This window comes from Chelmon rostratus, chromosome 18 (assembly GCF_017976325.1).
Source record: "Chelmon rostratus isolate fCheRos1 chromosome 18, fCheRos1.pri, whole genome shotgun sequence".
NCBI lineage: Eukaryota > Metazoa > Chordata > Actinopteri > Chaetodontiformes > Chaetodontidae > Chelmon > Chelmon rostratus.
This window is the reverse complement of record NC_055675.1, coordinates 20,435,267-20,456,701: the sequence shown is the minus strand read 5'-3', so window position 1 is coordinate 20,456,701 and position 21,435 is coordinate 20,435,267. Positions and strand designations below refer to the sequence as shown.

The 21,435-nt window shown below is 40.8% G+C and overlaps 1 protein-coding gene across 2 annotated transcripts in view; it reads left to right on the top strand.

The window, feature by feature from the left end:
• The window catches only part of pex7 (peroxisomal biogenesis factor 7), a 47,371-nt gene extending 26,626 nt beyond the window's left edge, over positions 1–20,745 (top strand). For both annotated transcript variants that reach the window (XM_041958935.1, XM_041958936.1), the window contains exons 10-11: positions 5,997–6,096; positions 19,400–20,745. In XM_041958935.1, coding sequence (XP_041814869.1) covers positions 5,997–6,096; positions 19,400–19,483 — 184 coding nt within the window. In that variant the 3' untranslated portion in view covers positions 19,484–20,745. The remainder of the gene's footprint in view (positions 1–5,996; positions 6,097–19,399) is intronic.
• The last annotated feature ends 690 nt before the right edge of the window (positions 20,746–21,435 follow it).

Genomic DNA, 21,435 nt, shown 5'->3' with positions numbered 1-21,435 from the left:
GCTACTGATTAATGCGAAGGGCTACCAGTTTGATACACACTTCTGAAATAACTAATTTGCTCAATTTACCTTTCACTATATGTTATTATTAATAATTAATGATATCTAACTATGTGAAGACACTGATCATTTTGATGACTTCTCACAATAAATATAAACAATGATTTAACAAGTTAGTACAAGGTAAATAGCGATATGCAACACTTTATTTCTATATTTTCTTTAAGTGCAAGTGTTTTTCAAATTGAACTTCTTCAAATGATCACTTCAACAGTCCGAGGGAATCACAATGTCCCATTTTCACTAGCCACTAACAAATAATGAATTAGTCTAGAGAGAGTCTAGTCTAGTCTTATTAATCTACATTTTGATCATCAGAGCTGCGTCAAAGACGAAGACTGGAAGAGTTAACACTCAGATATGCAGAGCTTTTAGTCAGCCAAATTTCCAGAATAAATCTTGTCGTATATTAAAACTTAAGGTTTCTTTATGTTCAAACGTTTTAATTTCCAATTTCATGCTGTGCCAGTGCTGTGGTTAAAGTCGGGTTCAGCTGAGGCAGAGCAACCACTTGGTTTGGATTATGAAATTCATGGTTTGCCAACACTGCCACCGTTTTATTCTGCTTTTAGTATACTTGTCATACTTTCAAACATTCTTTTTGTGGTCGTCGTTCCTGAGTGGAAACTCACTCAGACGCAGTCGCAGCAGGTTAGATGACTCATGTTTTCTTTAGATAACATGTTCTCTGCTTCACAGCAGTCTGTGTTAATTTCCTGTTTAGATTAAAGGCCTCATTGATGAACAACTCAACGGAGGATCAAATCAGTCTTTACGTTTCTGTCACTTCTCTCTCTTATTAGAAATGTTTTATGGCTTTTACTTCTGTCCTCGTATCCTCTAATGCCCTCCCTCTCTTTTCCTCTATGTCTGCTGTGACTTAATGAGTTTCATAGTAATAGTGAGACACACACACACACACACACACACACAAAGCTGACAGGTAAATGGACGGTTCGGCAGAATGAAACACAATAGAAGCTAAATAATTACCTACCATGGAAATTCAGGACAAAAGACACCACGAGTCGCATTTATACAAATAACACGGTGTATTTGTCTAACTGGGTCAGTCTTCTGGTCTCACACACACACACACATCAGCCAAACCTTTAATCAGTGTCAAACATGAATCTGACGCCTGCTTTTGTAAAGATATAATGAGACAGATCCCACTTTCTCTTCCGCACAGTTAACAGAGATGTTGATACCTTTTTGAAAGTTTCTCACATTTTCAAATCGCTCTGTTTGAGAATTTCCTGAAAAAGAATCAAATAACAGTTATTTTCTGCTGACAGTTTTCTGGAGTAATGGTTTATCCTTTTGTGTTTAAAATGTCCTTTATCGTCTCATAGAGCAGAAGGTGATGAGACAGGAAAGGGGCAGTCTTCGTGTTTGGTTGACAAGACCTCTTTGTCCGAAGATATTCAGTTTGTAATGATATCATCACATCCTCAAGTCAGTCAACCAGCTAAAGTGACAGTTTGCGCCGGCTAAAAATGAGAAGCTGCTAGCTGAATGTTTTTTACAGACGAGTCGGAGTGCACTGGTTCACCCATATTCTCACTCTGATGTTCATGTGCAAACACGGCGAAATGCTGTGCTGTAGGCTGCTCTAAAGAAGAGCTTTATTTTAGCCGATACTAGTCCATTAAAATATGCTGAGATTTTTACGATACTTAAAAACTTTACTGATCAATTATTTGTCCAGTCATTTCAGCTGTAATTTCAGCTGAAATGACTGAAGCTGGGCCTTGGCATCACCACAACGGGTCATAAGATGATTTCCACAGTAAAAAAAAGACTAAGTTCTGCTTCTTCATCTCCTAATTCTACTTCTCCTGCATTTTATTCACAGTGTTGAAATTTTAAAAAGTCCGACCAACGCAGTGGACAGTAAATCATTGCTGTTGCTCGTTTTATGAAGCTAATCAAGGCTACAGTGGCTCTTAGCTGCAGGATTATTACTCCTGCCTGTTAATGCACTGAATGGGAGCGCTCTGACAGAAATGCATTCATATCAGTTGAGATTTTTTATAGCCACTGTACGTCATTACGTTGCAGACATATTGCTCTGCACTGTGGGTGATGAATGTGCAGGACTTTCACTTCATGCATATATTTGTAAATGAGTCAGTACATAAACTCCATTCACTGTTATTATACCTACTTATATTTACTTATACATCTATATTGTATGGTATTTGAAATATCTGTTTTCATGGTCACACTGTGGTCTTCATTCCCTCTCTGTTTGACGACATTTCAAACAGCTTGTCTGCCTCAGCCCTGCATTGTCAGACTAGGCCCAGCTTTCATCAGCTTAAATAAGCTATTCTTCAAAGGGCTTGCTGTCTAACAGCGTCTGAAACTGCAGTTCTAAGTGTGGAATTGGAGGTTGGGCACATCTCCCAATCTTGGCGGCGTTCTGAAGCAGACAGACCGACAATCACGGCCAATCTACGCAGCGATTGGCCAAAGAGTAGGCGTCATTTGAACTTTACGCATCTCAAACTTTGCACAACTCCTTGACTTTGATACGAAGCTGTCTGAAAGTCTGAGCCGTTATCCTCATTTCTTCACTTGAACTGTGATGAGACTACAAAGACACAGATACGACAGCTCTTAGAGAGAGATCAGGGTAGAAGGAAGAAACACTGACTTTATACATGATGGATGATTTATTAAAGGATAACTTTTGTTTTTTTCAACCTGGACTTTATTTGTCGCATTAAATACACCCATTTACTCACCCAGACAACTTTGGTGGCATTTGGAGTCGTTTTGAAGAAATTAGCCCCAGAGGAGCAGCGCGTATATCCGTGTAATGCGAGTACTTGGGGCATCCATGCGTAGCCTCTATAAACGCATAATCTGCGGCGAAACTCGTTCATATTCCAATATTTTGTTGTGATATGCTGGTGCTATTCCCCTCTGAGCCGGCGGTCGGCTAGTTTAGCTGTAGCTTGGCACACCTATGGTTCGTCGCAGAGTTAGCTGTGTCGTGGCTGGCTGCTCGCAGCGCGCAGCGTTCAGTAATGACATCATCCACGTCAGAAGTAGTTGTCTAGAGACGCTGGATGTTGATAACATGCCACCACGGGCTCAGAGGGGAATAGCACCAGCAAATCATAACAAAATATTGGAATATGAACGAGTTTCGCCGCAGATTATGTGTTATATAGAGGCTGCGCATGGATGCCCCGAGTACTCGCATTATACGGATATACGCGCCGCTCCTCTGGGGCTAATTTCTTCAAAACGACTCCAAATGCCACCAAAGTTGTCTGGGTGAGTAAATGGGCATATTTAATGATACAAATAAGGTCCTTCAATTATAATTAGAGCTGAGTGATTAACATGCTGATTTCTATGTTTTTGCATATTTGCTCTGTTTCATGAATCAACAGTTTATCACACGTTTTATGCACTACAGCTTTGCAGGAATCAGGTCTGGAAATGAACTACAGAGAATTTTAAGAAGTTGAGAAGTCTTTCACAAGCCATAATGCCAGTTGCAAAATGTAATTCATTTAAGTAGCGATTGATACCGGCCAATGCTGTACTCCCTCCCAGACTTGGTGGACGTAAAAACTCCTGCAGGGTCTCGTTCAGAGCTTTTGAAGTTGGAGTCCATTTGTTTTTTTGTGTCTCAGTTTTTCACTTTTTTTTTGTGTCGTTCTAATTTTTTCACCTTCTACTCTGTTTGATCTATTTGATTTGATGGGCTAGTTTTTTTTGAAGGAAACCGTGTCAAGCTGCAGAGAGAGGACCGAGCCAGGCAGGAAGAGCGGCATAGACAGCTGGTCAGTTTTCAAAATAAAAGACCCTCTGCAGACTCTGGATCGTATATCAACATTAAACACAATTAAAACACATGTAAAAGAAATTGTGTAACCTCGTAGCCTGCTTAGCCGTGGTAGAAGCATGAACATCAAGAAGAAAATGAGCATATTTACAAAATCTGACCTAGCAAGATTGGGCTGGAAAAATGCTACACTTCTGAATCCCTATTGGTCGAGTATGAAGTCTCTGGATTATCGTTAAATACAAAGAATTAATTAATTAATAACTTAATTCTCTGGGTGTTAACTCCTTGTGCCATTTTAGTCACAGTCATCAAAGTTGTCATACGGGTTATCAACACAGGTTGAAAGAAATGTTGAAGTCGCTCGCTGTAATCAGGTGTTAGCTTCTAAATGTGTTGCCATCCATTATCAGGAAGTGATGGACACCCTGCAGCCAATCAGAATCAAGTGTTTATTTCTCTTTCAGCTTTCTGAGAGAAAGTTTGTTTGTTTGTTGCAGTTTCAGTCATGTCGGTGCCAAAGTCGAGAGAGAAACTCTGCACATCGAACGAATGTAAACTACAGTTTGTGCTGCAGTGTTGTACAACACACACACACACGTACAGATGTACATGTACACACAGAGAGCGAGCAGTGATTTACACCAACAACTCACTCAATATATAATATCTCTCAATGCATGACTGTCCCCAGACACCCATCATTCTGTGTGTGTGTGTGTGTTCATTCATGTGTGTGTGCGCGTGTGTGTGTGTGTGTCTGTTGCAGCTTCAGTATTAATACAGGCCTAATGGAGCCCAATGGGAACTGCAGTGTTCCCTCTGAAAATGATTTAATTACATTTGCAAAGTGGATGAGTCTATGGGGAGTGTTTGCTGCGTCAGGCCTTTGGCGCACACACACACACACACACACACACACACACACACACACACTCTGTCAATATCAGGAAGAGAAACAGTCTTTCAATTAGTCTGATTGGCCGCTGCTGCCTGAAGTCTGCAGGCAGTGTTTTATTGGCTCTTTCTTCCCACTTCTCATCTCCCTCTCTTGCTCTCCTTTCTTTTATTTCTTATTTATCTTTATTTTTCAGTCTCATTCTCTAGATTGCTCTCTTTTTTAACATCCCTTCTTCTTTGTATCTTTTAAACTCCTTTCTCTCTCTGTGCAGATCTCTCCTTCCCTTCCTCTTACTCATCATCTTCCCTTCTTTTTCTTATTAAATCTGATTCATGCCTAGCTTCTTTTATTTGTAATGTACAGTAATGAAGTGATACATTACAGGTATAAGCTGTGTTTGCTTCTTGTTATACAGTCAGACAGTCAGCTGTCATTTTTCTTTATATCGTTTATGACTGAAAATGTTTTTACAGTTGGTGCCACCAGAGAAAATTTATCCAAAAATCAAAATGTTTTTTCCTCTTATCAGCAGGAATGTGCTCAGAAAATGCCAGTTCAGTCAGTGTTTTAGATCATTAGATGGCTTTTACGTACATTTGGTAGTATTTTTTTTAGTTTTTCGCTTACGGATGGTGTGTGAAAAAAAGAGAGTTGTCGTCTTGAGGGTGCTCAGTAAATTGTATCCTGTCCATTAAGGTTTTCACATTCTTGGAGTAGAAATCATCGTCATCACAAAGTCAAAGCATTCATCTTTTTTGGCTCCATGATCCACATAATTATGATGGAAATCCCGGCCAATAGTTTTTGAAATACTTTGTCATGGATCAGTGCCCAGGACATTAGATGAAGGGCTAAGGGTTCACCGATATTAATCTTCTCGATCCGGCGGGGATCAGGAATATCAATATTTCATAGAAGCTAGTTTTCTGCATACCAGGTCTTGCACCACCTTCCTGGACCAAAAAGTCCCCGAAACAGCATCTCTGTGCTCAGTCGTCCCTGCTGGTAGGGCAAAAAATAAATGATAAACAGAAAAAACTTTCCATGCACAGTTCTTGTCTTTATTTTAAAATTGTTTAATCATTTTTATTTTAACTTTTGTTGTAGAAGGTTTATATGAGAGATGATCTGCAAGAATCCTTCCTGTACAGAGACTTAGTGAAATATTAATTAGGAAAAGTCAACATTTTACTTTTATTTTTAATTTCTGTGTTTGTGTATTTGCAGGTTCTGGGATTACAGTCGGAACCAGCCTCTTCTGGACACTGTGGAACATCACTCAGAGTTTGTCTGTGGTCTAGACTTTAACCTGCACGTCCCCAACCAGGTAACACACGCACACTTGACCTTGTAGTGCTGTTAAAACATGACAGCCAGTTAATTTGTCTGTGTTACTACAATTTGAGAAACTGAAGTTGGCCGATGTTAAATTTGAGTGGACGTAGAGACGTGGCTCTGAGATTTACCTGTGAGCCTTGGAGCCGTGTTGTTGGAGCTCGTGGTTTGGTTTCCAGCTGTGGTCTCAGATTAGGGACCGGGGGCCAGACAGGATGATCTATGGACTGATGTTTTTGGGAAGGTGCAAGACTTGTTGAGGCAGCTGAGACTCAAGGTGCCAGAGTATGGCTTAGTCCTTACATCTGTAAAACAAACATGGTCAGGAGTTTTTATGTTGGCTCCATGAGGAATATAATAAGAAACCTGATTTGATTATATGAATTCATTCATTTATATTACAGCATATCTGCTCTGCATACCCACTGTGAAACAGAAAGATCACAGTGAAACCGCAGGCCTTGGTCCATCATTATAGATGTAGTTAATACGTTCATAACATGTAGACAGCAGGAGATTTGCTGCCTATGGAGATTACGCCTCACTAAACATGTCAGAGAAAACAAATTAGTCTTGGAACATTAAAAAAATGTGGGAGGTTGCCCTTTAGACTGCTGCCACCCAGACCTGGACAAGCTGTGGACATTGGATGCGTGGCTGGTGTAGAAAGATGTTTCAGCAGCATTAACTGCATTAATAATAGCAGTGAGTGCAGTTACAGAAAATGAAATCTAAAAAGTCTGGTTATTTTTCATATTACTGCAACGTTCTAGAGACTTAACCTTAATCAAATGTAATTAACATCCAAAAAAGAAAATGCAGGAGGAAATATTTGGGCCATGGAGTATTTGTATTTTTCCAGTTTGTTTTTCATATTTCGGAACATCTCCTCCTCCCTTTACTCACCTCTTTGTCTTACCTGTGCGTGGGTAACCACCAAATTACCGTGTCCACGTCCGGTTTTCTATCTGTGTTGCTGTAGTTCTTAAAATGGGGCCATCCATCAATCTGTCCGCAGAAGATGCGGCCGAGGTTAACCCACACACAGTAACACGCAGTAACAGAGGCTGTCAGGGGGCTGTGTGTTCGAATCTGTCGGGGTAAAAAAAGCAGCGAATTGAAAAGGCCAATCTTGTCTAATTCGGTTTTTCGGCTAATTTGGACAGGCCGTGTGTCTCACGCCGCCACAGAAGAAAGTCTAAAGCAGAATGGTGAAACGGCAGCCAGCAGAGTACAGCTCGAAGCCACTGGATGAATGCGTGGGAAATAGTGACAAGAACCATGCAGGGACTGACGCTGTGATTGGGAAATGAGTGTTGAAATCAGCACGGTGGGTGGGGGGGAGGCAGGGGGAGGCCATCTCTAGTACATAAGGAGTCATTTTGAAACGTTTGTACTGTGCTTTTAAGTGGTTCAAAGAAAGTTTAGCTTTGTTAGCTAAACAGCCCTTAAAACGCCTCTAGCCTTTTCAGTGTTGTGTATTTTTATCTGATCATGTAGCCTAATAGAGCAAGAGTGGCTTTGTATGTTTTAGCCCATTAACTGTAAATGGTACACACATCACTGCAGACCATTTTCCAAAGCGTACCATTAGTTTTGAGATTGATATCCTGCCCTCAGGGAAGCCATCGGATTCAGTTCATTTCAGTAACATTTTGAAAATCAATTTGCACAGCCAGGTTTGAAAACTCTTCCATGAGACACCAACAGCTGAGATGTGAGTGTACTGCCAGACCTTTCCAATGGATGAAACAAGCAAATTCCTATTTGCTCATCTTTGTCTTATTTAGGTTAGGAGGTTAGCATCAAAAGCCGAAAAAAGCAAGATTTTCACGGTGTCCTGAGAAGGACTGAAATCTAAAATGTTGTTTTGGACTTTATAGTTTAGTGTTTCCCAAACTGGAGACAGAACCCTCCGAGGAACTGCTCAGTGCTCAGAAACGTTTGGAGTCTTTGAAGAATGGACATCACTTTGCTTTAAATGCTTACAAATGAAGAATCACTGTTAAATTTGATGAAGAAAAGAGCGAAACATCACTGGTATGATCCATAAAGTTTTAGTCAGGGTTCCACGCAGGGCAAAAAATACCTCATCCAGGACAGCCAGGCACGTTTTTTATCTCAGACAAAAAATTGCTCTGGAAATTGCAGTTGAAATTACTGTAATCTGTACAAACCAAGCGAGTATGGAACTGTCCGTGGTGCTGCAGCTGCTCTTCTATCAGTGGATGAGTCCGGTTTTATTCAACATTTTTCTTATTATCAACAAACCCCATGAAAAACCAAACCAACAATGATTGTGCCTAACAAGCACTGTGCAGTATCACAGCCTGATAGAGCCTCTGCGCCGTAGAGCTCTATTGTTGTCCAGAAAGTATTAAAAACACATTATTAAGCCACGCTGTTGCACTGAGTGACATGTTCCTTCATTACCATGAACACACACACACTATGTTTTATTTTTGCTCAATCCGACGCACACACACCATCCTGCTGCCACAAATACACACAAGAGCACCAAATGTGGATTAATCCGCAGCTGGAAATAGTCTCCAACAAATGCACCTTTTCCTCATGTTTGTTTGATGAAAAATACAGTCAGCAGCTGTTTTATGAGTCTATTTTAAAAATGAAAATGTATATTTGTGAGCTGTTTTACATCATCAGTAGGAACCAATGGGCTTGGAGCTGAGAGCCACAGACAGGAAGACAGAAAGTATTGAGAGAAGGACTAGCATGTTGTTTGTTTTGGTCCTTTCATGTGATTTCTGGACAGTAAGAACCTCTTTGCATCTACACTTTCACGACACAATTCTGTTTTCTCAACTTGCACCTTCATCAAGAGTTTGCACTTGTAACCAAAAATAGCTCACTGGAAAATCAGAGTGAGCGTTTTTTTCCAGGACGCAGATAATGACGAGGTGGAAGTGCGTACGTGATAACGCCCCGCAAGCTGGAGCTTGAACCCACAACAGTCCGTTTCCCATGGCAACCAATCACAGAGGGCAAGCTGTCCCGACTGCAGACTCTGAGTTCCCCTTTTCAATCCGACGTCAACATTTGAGCTGATGTGTTTGTGTCTATAACAGAGATGCAGTAATGAGCTGTATTGTCCTTGTTTGCGACTATGCGTGTGTGCATGTGGATGTGTGGGAGGAGGCAACGACAGTAATGAGCTGTATTGTTGGTGTGTGTTGTTATCAGACATGTCATTACAGAGGAGTAGGCTGCAAAATGAGAGACTCACACAAACAGCTGTGGCAGCGTTAAGGACACTTAGACTGACATCACAGAGCAGATCTCCCTTCTGTTTTCAGTGATTCTGTCCTACTTTCTGCCTTTGCCCACCCTCTCCATCTTTGCTTTTCCATGTCTCGCTCTGTATTTCTTATCTCCATGTGGGGCGGCTGTGGCTCAGGATGTAGAGCGGGTTGTCCACCAATCAGAGGGTTGATGGTTCAATCTGTATTTCAGTGGTCAGTAGACAAGAAAAGCGCTATATAAATTTAGTCCATTTGCAATCTACATGTCACTTTCTGAGGGAATCACGTCAGTAAGTGGTTAAAAGTCCCTCTGTAAGGTTTAAAAATGTAGCAAGCAACAAATAAGACAAACTTGGATTAATAAAAAGACATTTGCAGTCATTTTAATAAAATAATTCATAATAATAATGTAAATTAGTATTTACTTGGTCGTCCCAGCTCACTGTTGATTTTTGAAACTGTGCACAGTTCACATGTAATGAAATGAAATTAGGAGTAATTGTAGGTGCTTTCTTTTCTTTGGAGTAGAGACAGACACTAAAAAACAAAATAAATGTGCAGTATCAGGCAACTCACATTGGGCTTTTTAGGTTTTGGTTTTAATTGCTTGCACACAACCATTTTTTTTTTCAGGCCTGTTGTTCTTAGAAGATCTGAAACTCAACTACTTAGATAAGTAAGACCAAATCATTATATTTATCAATTCATAGGTAAATTTAGGCTCATTGCCACAGCTGAAAACTGGAGAAATAAAAGTATATTTATCTCTGTTTAAATGTACTTGTGCTCATTTCTGCATCGGGTGTGCTGTATATTAATGGCAGCAAATATATTCTATATTTATGTTTGTCTGTCAATTATCAACATGTGAGCAAACATAGATAAAGACATAAAATATTAATGATCACATCAAGCCTGTGTGTGTGTGTGTATGTGTATGTGTGTGTGTGTGTGTGACAGCTGTGATCTACTGTTCCTTCCTCATCACTGTGATTGGCTGAGTCAGCTCTTTGTTCTCCATTGAAACCACTGACCGGAGCTGCCATGACTCAGTGGGTGGTCATGTGCACGCGTGTCAATGTGCGTGCGTCTTTTCATCCTCAGAAAGACGCATCTTGACTGGAAAAACCTTCTGCACACCTTTTGTTTCTTGTTGATAGATGTGAGGAGGATCACATGCTGTCTTCTTACCTAAACTAAGATTTTTTTAGAACAGTTTTTCAGTTAAATGGACCAAAACATTCAACAACTGTAGCGATACCAAAAGTGTCATCAAAATGTAAAAGTATAATGTTAAACTCAGTTTAAAGTGATTTGCTTCTTCTGGAAAGAGTTTTACTTTTGTTTGCTTTTTTACATTTATCAAACCCAATACCATCATCAATATTAGCAGCTATAAAGAACCATTCAACAGCTCGACAAACAGGACACATCAAACATAGTTCCATTCATAACTATTTGCAGAATTATACAGAAATATACCGTATCATCAGCATATGTGCTTATAGCAGCTGCATCAATGACACCAGCCAAAGCATTTTTAAAGCATAATTCTTGTTTATTACATCTTGGGACTTATGTACGTAGGTCTGGTCATCATTTCTGTCAATAATAAGTCCAAGAACATTTCTGAGATCTGAGACCACAATGATGATAATCTAAACCACCTTCATTGGAGGTCAAAACTGAAAAAAAATGGAGGTCAAACTGAAATGGTACTCATAATCCCTAATTGCGCAGCAAAACTTAATGCACACCTTTGGTATTGCAGGCCAAAGCTGAGGCATGTAGGGACGGTGGTGAGTGTCAGTCGACACTAAGCTGAGATGCAGTTTAAGATTTCTTGGCACATGTTCTGCTGCATTAGGATTTTATTGGAAGAAATCACAGTGATCCTGTGCATTATTTTCATAAATATGGCTGCCTGGTCTAGTAATCCTGGCATCAGGCTGGAAATTCAGTGACATTATCCGTCTCATCCTCTTCTTCGAGTACACATACTTGTTTTGTTATATCTTTTTTTTTTTTGTCTCTACTCTCACCTCCTCGCTGTGTTTGCTTTCCTCAGGTTCTGTTTTTTTTCCTGCTCTGTTCTCGTTCTCCTCTTTAGACTCTTTTCTCTTTTTCGCTCTTGTGTTCTGATTTTGTCCACTGGTATCAGTGGGAACTCGCTCTTATTCCCTCCTTTTCTTCTAATTACTTCTTGTCCTGATCGTTGACTATTTTCTCTCTCTGTCTCACACACACACACACACACACACACACACACACACACACACACACACATACACTCGCTCATTGGTGTGGTGTCTGGTCTTATCCAGTCGTAGCCACATGTGTCTGATGGATCACCCTCCTTATGGCACTGCAGGCCTACCCCCCCCTCCCACACACACACACACACACACAAATTGGGCATGGAGGACTTTTGCTGTGTTAGTGTATGTGTGTGCACATGCATGTGAGAGAGAGGTAGGATGGTGATAGATCATAAAAGAACACAGGATGACAGCCAATCACAGGTTAACGCCACCCTCACATTTGCTCTCATGCCGTGATACATGATACTGTCTGTGAAACAGTACTACTACAGTGTCAGTATAGTGTGTTGTGGTATTTGTGCTACTGATATAGTAACAGAAATGGCCATTTTCATCACTTCGCTGATTTGCAGCGTTTTAAAAGTCTAGATAAATGCCATGAAGAGACCAATAATGTGTTAGTGAGTCTCTCAATTCTTTATGATTTCTTTTCTCTATAATTTCAGAAAGTTATAATTTTATTGAATTCCCACACAATAATACCAGATTTCTCTGGTTTTAGGTCCTCAAATGTGATGATTTTCTGCTTTTTCTGCAGGTAACACATGTTTTTTTTTGAAGACGTTACCTTGCGCTCAGAGAAACTGTGATGGATATTTTGCATAACGTTACAGTTTACGGACAAAACAATTAATCAGTTAATCAAGAAAATAACTGGCAAATTAAATGATAACTGAATAATTCACGTTTGCTGGCCTATGTGGTACTACATATTATTTATGAATTGTGATTTTCAAAACAAAAGCATTAAAATCCATCGCTTTTTCTGCTAACTTCAGCAGCTCACGACTCTTTTTTCTCAACGTTACTGAGGAAGTGTCACAGCTGTCACTCAAAGCGCTGTTACCCTGACAACTGAACAGCGATAACGAGTGTACTGTACTGTATGACCGCTGCTTGCTTCTCGGCTTACAGTACATATCTGCCACAAGCGTATTAGTGTTTTAATTATTGTTTCTTCATTCACCTTCTTCTAATTATTTGAAATAAAAAAGACATTTAAGAATATCAGTCAGACTTTGAACTTTGTCTTGCTTTCATATTCACGTTATTCTTGTGGCGTTTTTCTTGTGGCATTTTTCTTGTGTTCCTCCTCCTTTCTACCGCTCCTCCCCTCCTCATTACACACCGAGTCATTTCTCTCTCTCTTTTCGTATATTTCTCTCTCACTTTCTTTGTGCTTTGCTGCAGTCTTGGCCGGTGTGTGTGCCATTCCATTACGGCCGGCTGTTAAAGTTAATTAAAGGGGGGCATTCCTCTTCTCGATGGCTGACTCACTGCACAACTACTTTGCTTACTCATGCTCTGAGAGGCTGTTCAGCTTGTTGACTCTGATTCAGAGATCTGATTTGGAGCCCAGAATGAGCCTGATGGTCCAGAGGTGGGGAGTGCTGCATTTGGTGTAAAGCAGGGGTGGCCACCCACATGCTACAGAGACGACAACCTGTGTGTTGTCCTTCGAACCAGTGAAACCTAACAAACCTTTTATGAATTCACATCGGATTATCATGTCAGATCAGAAATGGCTAAAATGTGTTGGCCTGGTAGGCAGCACACACATAGAGATTTAATTTGGAGGACTTGTTCGTGTTTGCCACCATTCAGCGATGAGAAATTGAGTACGATTTCACTTCACTCTGAATCGCCTCTCACCTAAGAGCCACAATCTGAGGCCCTTACAGAGCAGTTGTTAGTTTCAGAGAGGCTGTAGCTTCGCTGCAGCCCGGTGGGACCGCAGCAGCGCAGGAGGGGGATGTGGTTGCCACCCACATGAACAAGCACAGATTTGTCTGTTGTCCAACGATGCTGCTGCAGTTTGACCTTTTCAGACTTCTGCTTGCTGCTGCGTGACTGTGAAAACTGTGGAGGATCAGTCGCAGCTGCTGCTGCTGATTATCACAAACCGACGTTAGCATTTTTCTGATCGTGCTAGCAGTGTGGACCTAAGGATGGCAATGACCCCTTTGATTGGTTAGTCCACCACTTTAGTTAAGACTGAAATATATATCACCAAATATTGAATTGATTACATGAAATTTGGTTGAGACATTCATGTGTCATAATAACTTTGATTTTTGTCTGACTTTTCATCTTGTGTCATCATCAAGCCAAAATATCCGTTTGTCCCATTATTAAGTTCATTTCCAAAATTTCCGAAGAAATAATAACATTCCTACTGGCAGATCCCATCATCATGTTTGTTCCTTATTAGCAAATGTAACTCAGCACAGCAGTTCTTTGACCTGAATGCTAATGCTAACACGCTAACACGGCAAATAGCAAAGAAAACATGTTGATGTTTGTTGTTGTTGTTGTTGTTGATGTTTAGCAAGGTATATTGTTCACTGTTTTCACCATCTTAGTTTAGCATGTTAGCATGCTAACATTAGCAACAGACCTGTCAGACAGGCTGTTGACTCCTTGTCTTGCATTGAGGCAGACCGACCAACTGAACTTCACTGCAGGAAAAGTGTACATGTTTCCGATTAAGACTGATGTTGGTGCATTCACAACACGTGTCCACATTTTTTTCATTATTATTCTTCCATTGCATTGCATAACTCCATCAGCAGTTTTCAGCATAGAAACCATTAAAACATCAAAGAGTTCATCTCAATTAGGGGCATGCTGACTTTTATTTTTTCTCATTCATACCTTTTATACATTCCAAAATATTCACTTTTTCCTCAATCAATTGAGTGGGAATTAAGCTGTTTATATTTTCCACATACAAAATGCAACAGTAAACAGGTCTGTATGACACCAGGAAACAAATATGGCAGGTACAAATAGACTGTGACAGATTTTAAACAACCCCTGTCTGTCATAGTGATGGATTATAATTAATTATAGCGCAGCCCTGCTGACATGTTAATACATTTCTCTGACTGAGCTGACTGCTCATTCCTGATTGGCTGTGCTGCCTGCAATTTTTTAGGGACCTTCGCACCCAAAATGCAACCAACTAAGTAGAAAAAACCTACAGCAGAATGGCGGCGGCGATGCAGATTTGTTTGGATTCAGACCATCCGTCGTGTATTTTTTATGCCACTTCCTCAAACAGCAGGCTGCAGCTTCACCTTCTCTTTCATTGTTTAATCATACACAGAGCCAGTGCTAACACCTGTGACGGTGTCAACAGAGAAGTGGCGACATAGTCCTCGAGGTGAAAGTCAAGTGGAACCAGTGTTTTACTTTGAAAGCGGTGAGCAAAGGCCAGACTCATCAACTGCTGTGTGTTCTGCAGCCAGGAGAGATGACAGAGAGGTAGTGTGTCATTCAGCTGATAGCCACGTTCCCACAGAGCCATGTCATTCAGCTGATAGCCATGTCCCGCTTGATTATAGAGTAAAGAGAAGGAGATGGAGACACAGCTGTATTTCTCCTCTACTGCGTCATCTGAAACAGTTAAAGAGCCTCAGATTGCTGAGAACATTTGAAGTTTTACCTGCTGATGAAATCTACTAAAACAAACTTTTGTCTGACAGATAATTGTAAGGAGATTTGGAAACAGTCACTGTTTAATTAAGTCAGTTTTGTCCCAACTTTTCGTCTTCGTCATGAAAAAAATGACGACTGATACTCAGGTCAAAAGTTTCAGTTTCTGTTTAGTTGAATGTTTGTGCTCATCCACTCTCAGTCACACACCATCTCTTTCATTTTCCGTCTCATATCAAGTCTTATTTGTATTTTGGGAGGGTAAATGGAGACGGAGATTGCACCTGAACCACAACTTTTTTTTTGGTTAGCAGGTGCATTTGTTAGCAGGTATGCAAACCCTCGTCTTCCTGTATGCGTACTGAGAGGCTTGTGGGGAACCATTATGCTCAGCAATTAGAGGTGAAAACATGCCGTAATTGAGGGAAAAGCTTCAGGACTGTATGGACTGAACGTTCTCTACCGGCAATTATCATCATAAAAACAGACCACAGTGCAAAGAAAGTTTGGACACCTGCATCGGATGACAAAAGTGCACAGAGTTGCAGAAATTTTAAGAAAACAAATGTAGAAGAGCTAAATTTCATTGAATGAAGTTCATTGGTGCAATATGAGGGAGTTATTATCGTCATTTAATTCACTAGGAGTTAGAGACTTTACATACTTTTCCAATCTAGTTGCCTCTAAAATGTAGAACTCAAGATTTCTCTTCTGGACCACCATCAGTGTAGTAAACCTGCCCCAGGTGCTGTTTGTGCCACCTCTGTTGAGAATGTTGTTGTTGTTGTGGTTGTGGGAGGTTCTTGAATTATTTGGTTGAAAGATAGAAAATATCAAGGTATTGATTACTCCTCCAGGGTCACTTTACCTTCATCTGTGCCCTCACCATCCACTGTGGTATTAGATAAGTTTACCCTCATTACCCTTAATGATTTGGTCAACACTTATCCAATATCAATCTTACTAATTGGAAACTTCCTTGACTTTGTAGCATTGTGAATGAGCCTGTTTTATCTGTCCTGGTCCCAGACTATTTTAATCTTAAGGAACCTGGTTTAGATCCAGCACTTCTCCATAACTACCATCCTATATCCATATTATTTGTATCTGTTTTAAAGAAACAATACAAAATTCCAATCCAGTTTCCGAACAAACCACAGAATGGAAACAGCCCTACTCAGAGTAACAAATGGCATCTTAATTCTCATGGACTCTGGTAGTCTAACTCTTCTCATTTTGCTGGATTTGAGCGCAACCTTCGATACGGTTGCTCATACAGTTCTACTATTACAGCTATTCTAGCCTAAGTGGAACTGGTTTTCATTTATGTTCATCATAATCAGAGTCACTTTTGACAACTTTAGTTCTTCAACAGCTCTCATGTCATGTGGGGTCCCACAGGGCTCAGTCCTTGGCACAGATTTGTTCAGTTCTTTGCCCCTGCGCCATGTTATTCGCCATTTCACCTCACCATTGTTAACACCATTAAAGGATAACTTTCGTTTTTTACAACCTGGACTTTATTTGTACCATTAAATACGACCATTTACTCACCCAGACAACTTTGGTGGCATTTGGAGTCGTTTTGAAGAAATTAGCCCCAGAGGGGCTATCGTAAACAAAGTCATCGTCCACCACCTCAGAGTCGGAAAAATATTCATCCATTTTGTGAAAAATAACAGTAGCAAACTACAGCTAAACTAGCCGACTGCCGCAGAGTTAGCCGTATGGTGGCTGGTTGCTCGCAGCGTGCGCCTCTCGAAAATGACGTCATCCACGTCAGAGGTAGTTGTCCAGAGACGCTGGATGTTGATAACATGCCACCACGGGCTCAGAGGGGAATAGCACCAGCATATCATAACAAAATATTGGAATATGAACGAGTTTCGCTGCAGATTATGCGTTTATAGAGGCTGCGCACGGGTGCCCCGATTACTCGCATTATACGGATATACGCGCCGCTCCTCTGCGGCTAATTACTTCAAAACGACTCCAAATGCCACCAAAGTTGTCTGGGTGTCTAAATGGTCGTATTTAATGCTACAAATAAAGTCCAGGTTGTAAAAAACGAAAGTTATCCTTTAACTCCAAGTTGTATGTCTCGTTTAGTCCTGAAAATCCTTACAATCTGGATTCTCTGCACTGCTGCCTTGCTGCCATCAAGGACTAGATGGCTTCCAACTTCCTGCAACTGAACACAGACTGAAGCCCTTGTTATTGGTCCTGATCATATTCCGAGTATCACCCCCAGACCTTGGACCATGACCAACTAACACTAAACACTGGGCTGGAAACTCAGGAGTTGTTTTTCATGAGTATCTCAACTTCAGTCAGCACATTAAGATTACACTTGACGTCGGGAATTTATCTCTCCAGTCCCGGCCGGATTACACTGGCCCAACAGCCACAACAGAATTCAATTTAACATTCTATTGATTACTTTTAAATCCCTACATGGTCTGGCTCTGCTTTACATTTCAGAAGTCTTACCTTTATTCTGCTTCGCGGACCCTCAGATCAGAGAATATAAGGTTGTTAAAAGTTCCACGGCCTAGGCTTAAAGCAAAGGGGATCATGCTTTTACTGGAATAAACTCCCCCTCAAAATCAGATTAGCTGAGACCGTGCCCCAGTTTAAAAGGCTTTGAAAAGCACACCTGTCAAACTGAGATTTGTATAATATTTCTAGAATGTCTACAGAAATGTTTTAATGTTGTTTTTGTATATTTTATTTTATGTCTCTATGTTTGGTCACTTCTTGACAATCCTGTTTTGTTGCATCATCTGTGTATGATGCTCTTGCAGTTTTGATGATACTGTGTTGTGTGAAGCGCCTCGTAACTCTGGTTTTGAAAGGCGCTGTGGAAATTGTTTATTATTATTTATTATTATATGTCCTTTGCTTTTGTGGCCACTCCTGCAAAGCGAGGAATGAAGAAAACGGAGGAGGAAAGAGAAGTAGAGACGACTAATGCCTTCGTCCCAGACCAGATAATGGGGGGCAATTTAGGTGGAACACTTTGATGTAAGTGTGTGCCAGAGGAGACGCAGAGCTGAATGTCTCGTCTCTCTGTCTGTCCTCCCTGAGTGTCCACACTTCACCTGCAGCACAGAGGAGTTCAGGTTATTTCAGCTGAGAGCTCGAGTGTTATGGCACTTACAAAACAAGACCACACTCTGGTCTGCAGAGAAACTCTGTGTGTGTGTGAGCATATATAAATGTGTGTGTTTCCATCCACCACTCTCCTGTTCGTACGCTACAATGTTCTCTAATGGTAAAGAACATTCAGTCCATATGGTCATGAAGCAGCTGTCACTTGATTCTGCTGTTAGACAGGAGTCTCCGTTCGGTGGGTTCAAATGCACAAATCATGTAAGTTGTGGTTCAACTTCTCTGTTTATCCTCCCATTACATAAAAATTAAGTCTTGATAACAAGTTAGAAAATGGACGGAGAAGAGAGAGCGAGCATCAAAATGATAAACATAAACTTCTATTTAGTCTGTATTTCATTGTGGTTAAACTCAATTAAAACAAAACTGCAGGTCTACAGCCATGCTAATGGTTCTGTGAGACTGTGCTTAGGCACAAAGTTGCTTTGGGCTAAATGCTAAAGTCTTCATAATGACAATACTGACCATAGTCACCATGATAGTTTTACATGCATGATGAGATATTGAGATATTTGGGTCTGGACCAAAGGAATGGACTGACCAACAGACGGAAGTTTCCATCCCAAGAGTCACAACACTAGCATGGCTAAAGCTAAAGACACACCTCAACAGTCGGGTTGTGTCCTCACGCAGATTGTTGTACTGAGTGTTTCCCTTTGTACTGATGACCTACTGTAGCTAAAAATCACAGTTTTGTTGGGGGGCATGACGGGAAGTGATGAGGAAAACTGCAGAACAGAGGAGGTTGTTACTGCAGAAATAGGTAATAATAGCTGATTTCAGAGCCACCTGAGGCACCGGTGTTGCTGCTGTGGTTACTTGCGGTTCAGTATGACGTGTTTGCTGATTAAAAAACTGGTTAAACTGTTGACTGTCAACAGTAGTGGTATCAAAACATAATACAAAGTAGATAAAGTGAAAAGACTCATGCGTTCCACTTGTTATAGAATCTGTAGTTGCACGTTCAAATCCCAGATTGGATCTGCTGTCCACTAACTGAGCTGCTACTGTTGGTGTCGTACTCTTGAGCAAGGCACCGACACACCTCAAGCCCCAGCGTGTCTCTAACAGTGTGTGTTGTGTTGTGTTGTGTTGGCTGCAGGTGGTGGACTGTTCCTGGGATGAGACGGTGAAGATCTACACACCTGCCTGTCTGTCTGCTGGAGCACACAGTACAGCACCATAGGACACACACGGACAAGTGCTGCTATACTTCTGAGGACCTTATATTGAGTTCCATTCAATGTGGCCTTGGAACCACCCCCCCTCTTCTAAATTATTTCTTAGAGCATACAGTAAACCCACACACACACACACACACACACCACCGTAAAACCACCACCTGCCTTTTCTGAAGTTTTGTCCGCAGTTTCACTGGAGTCACTTGGTATTTGTCTATAATCAGAGCTTCCTGCAGCGTTTTATAACAGCGCCCCTCCTGAGACAAGGACCCGTCCCATTAACATAAAATAAAGTTACATTGTTATTAAAGTAGTAAGTTAGAGAAGTAGTAGTAGTAAGTGATCGCCTGATTGATAACGTTGTATGTTTGCATCCTTGTAATTAATCAGTGCAGCACACCACAAAACGAAACTCCTCTGAGCTCCAGCTCAAAAGAAAAAAACTTTGCATCAACCCTCATCAAATTTCTAATTTCTAATATATTTTACCTGAAAGACCTTTCACAAACATCTCCATCCTTTTCTACAATGAACCTAAGATCTGTACTCAGCCCCCACTGATAACTCCCCGATCCCCAACCATAACTCCTACCCGCCAACGTACAGACCTTAGCCTAGTCCTAACTCTAACCCTAAACCTGAGACCAAGTCTAAACCCTGAAATTGAGTTTTACTTGTGTTGTCCCCAGATAGAGTCCTCACAAAGTTATAAATACATACAGCCACACACACTCGTTGGGAAAGTTCCATTGAAATGCACTTTAATTTAATTTCCATGCTGAAATCTCTTCTTTATTTTCTTTTAAAGCTCGCTTTTTAGTTAGAATTTTAACTTAATTTGAACTACCAAGTACATTTGTGTACGTTTGTGTATCAGTAATCATTTCAGATGACTGTGGCGCAGCAACGCTGCCTTTGTCCTCTAAAATTCCTGTTTGAAAAATAAAGTATCTAAACAATTTTATTTCATTCAATGCAGAAAAACAATATCAAGCAACCTTCATGTTTCAGGCTGTGGAAACAAGTTGTGTTGACTTTGTTGTGAATGAACAACTTAAATCAGGATGCTTTACAGGAAGTGTGATCCATAATGTCCATGTCAGTGTCTCTTTCTCCTTTATCTCGGAGACGTTCTGTTAAACTCGAAAGAAAATGCCAGCTGTGACTAATCGCTTAAATGTCATCAGCGTAGATAAGGTTGCCACTGATGTCATTGATGATGATCTGTTTGTGCAGTGCCTTCAATAAAGATGGAAATATCACATGAAGATGTTGATATCATGAAGAGAAGTGTTGTTCTGTATTTATTTTAGTTTCTCAGACTGTGCCAAAAACACACGGTTCCACCACTAAAGCATTTTCATTCAGACATTTTGGATTTAACATTTTTAACAGCAAGAACATATATTTACAGAGCAGCTATCAAAACAGCGTTGAAAAAAATGCATTTAGCTCCTCCGGCGGCAGAAATGTATAAATTAGCTTAAAATGGAAAACCTCATGTGAAGTACAAGTACCTCAAAGTTATATTCAAGTACAGTACTTCCATCACTGCTGAACCATGCAGTAAATGTGCTGTCAAATCAAAACAATGTGCTAAAAGAGGCCACAAAGCAGAGATTCCTGTGAACACAGTATCAATAATGAACAAAATTAAATCAATAACCAATTACGAGCTCCAGGTGTTTCTATTATTTTGTCCCCACCCCTCCATGGGCCCAGTGTGGCTCCAGTGGAATGTGGAGGGCTGTAAATATCACCGATGATGACGATGATGAATGTGTGTCTCCCCCCACTCGTCCTAGTGGCAGCGAATCACAGCTCTGCCGGTGATGATGCGTGAAGGGTTCCTCTCTGCCCCACAGCCAATCACAGCTCTCTTGTTGGTGATGCGTGAAGGGTTCCTCTCTGCCCCGCAGCCAATCTCTCTGCAGGGAAAACCCGGCCTCGCTTTCAC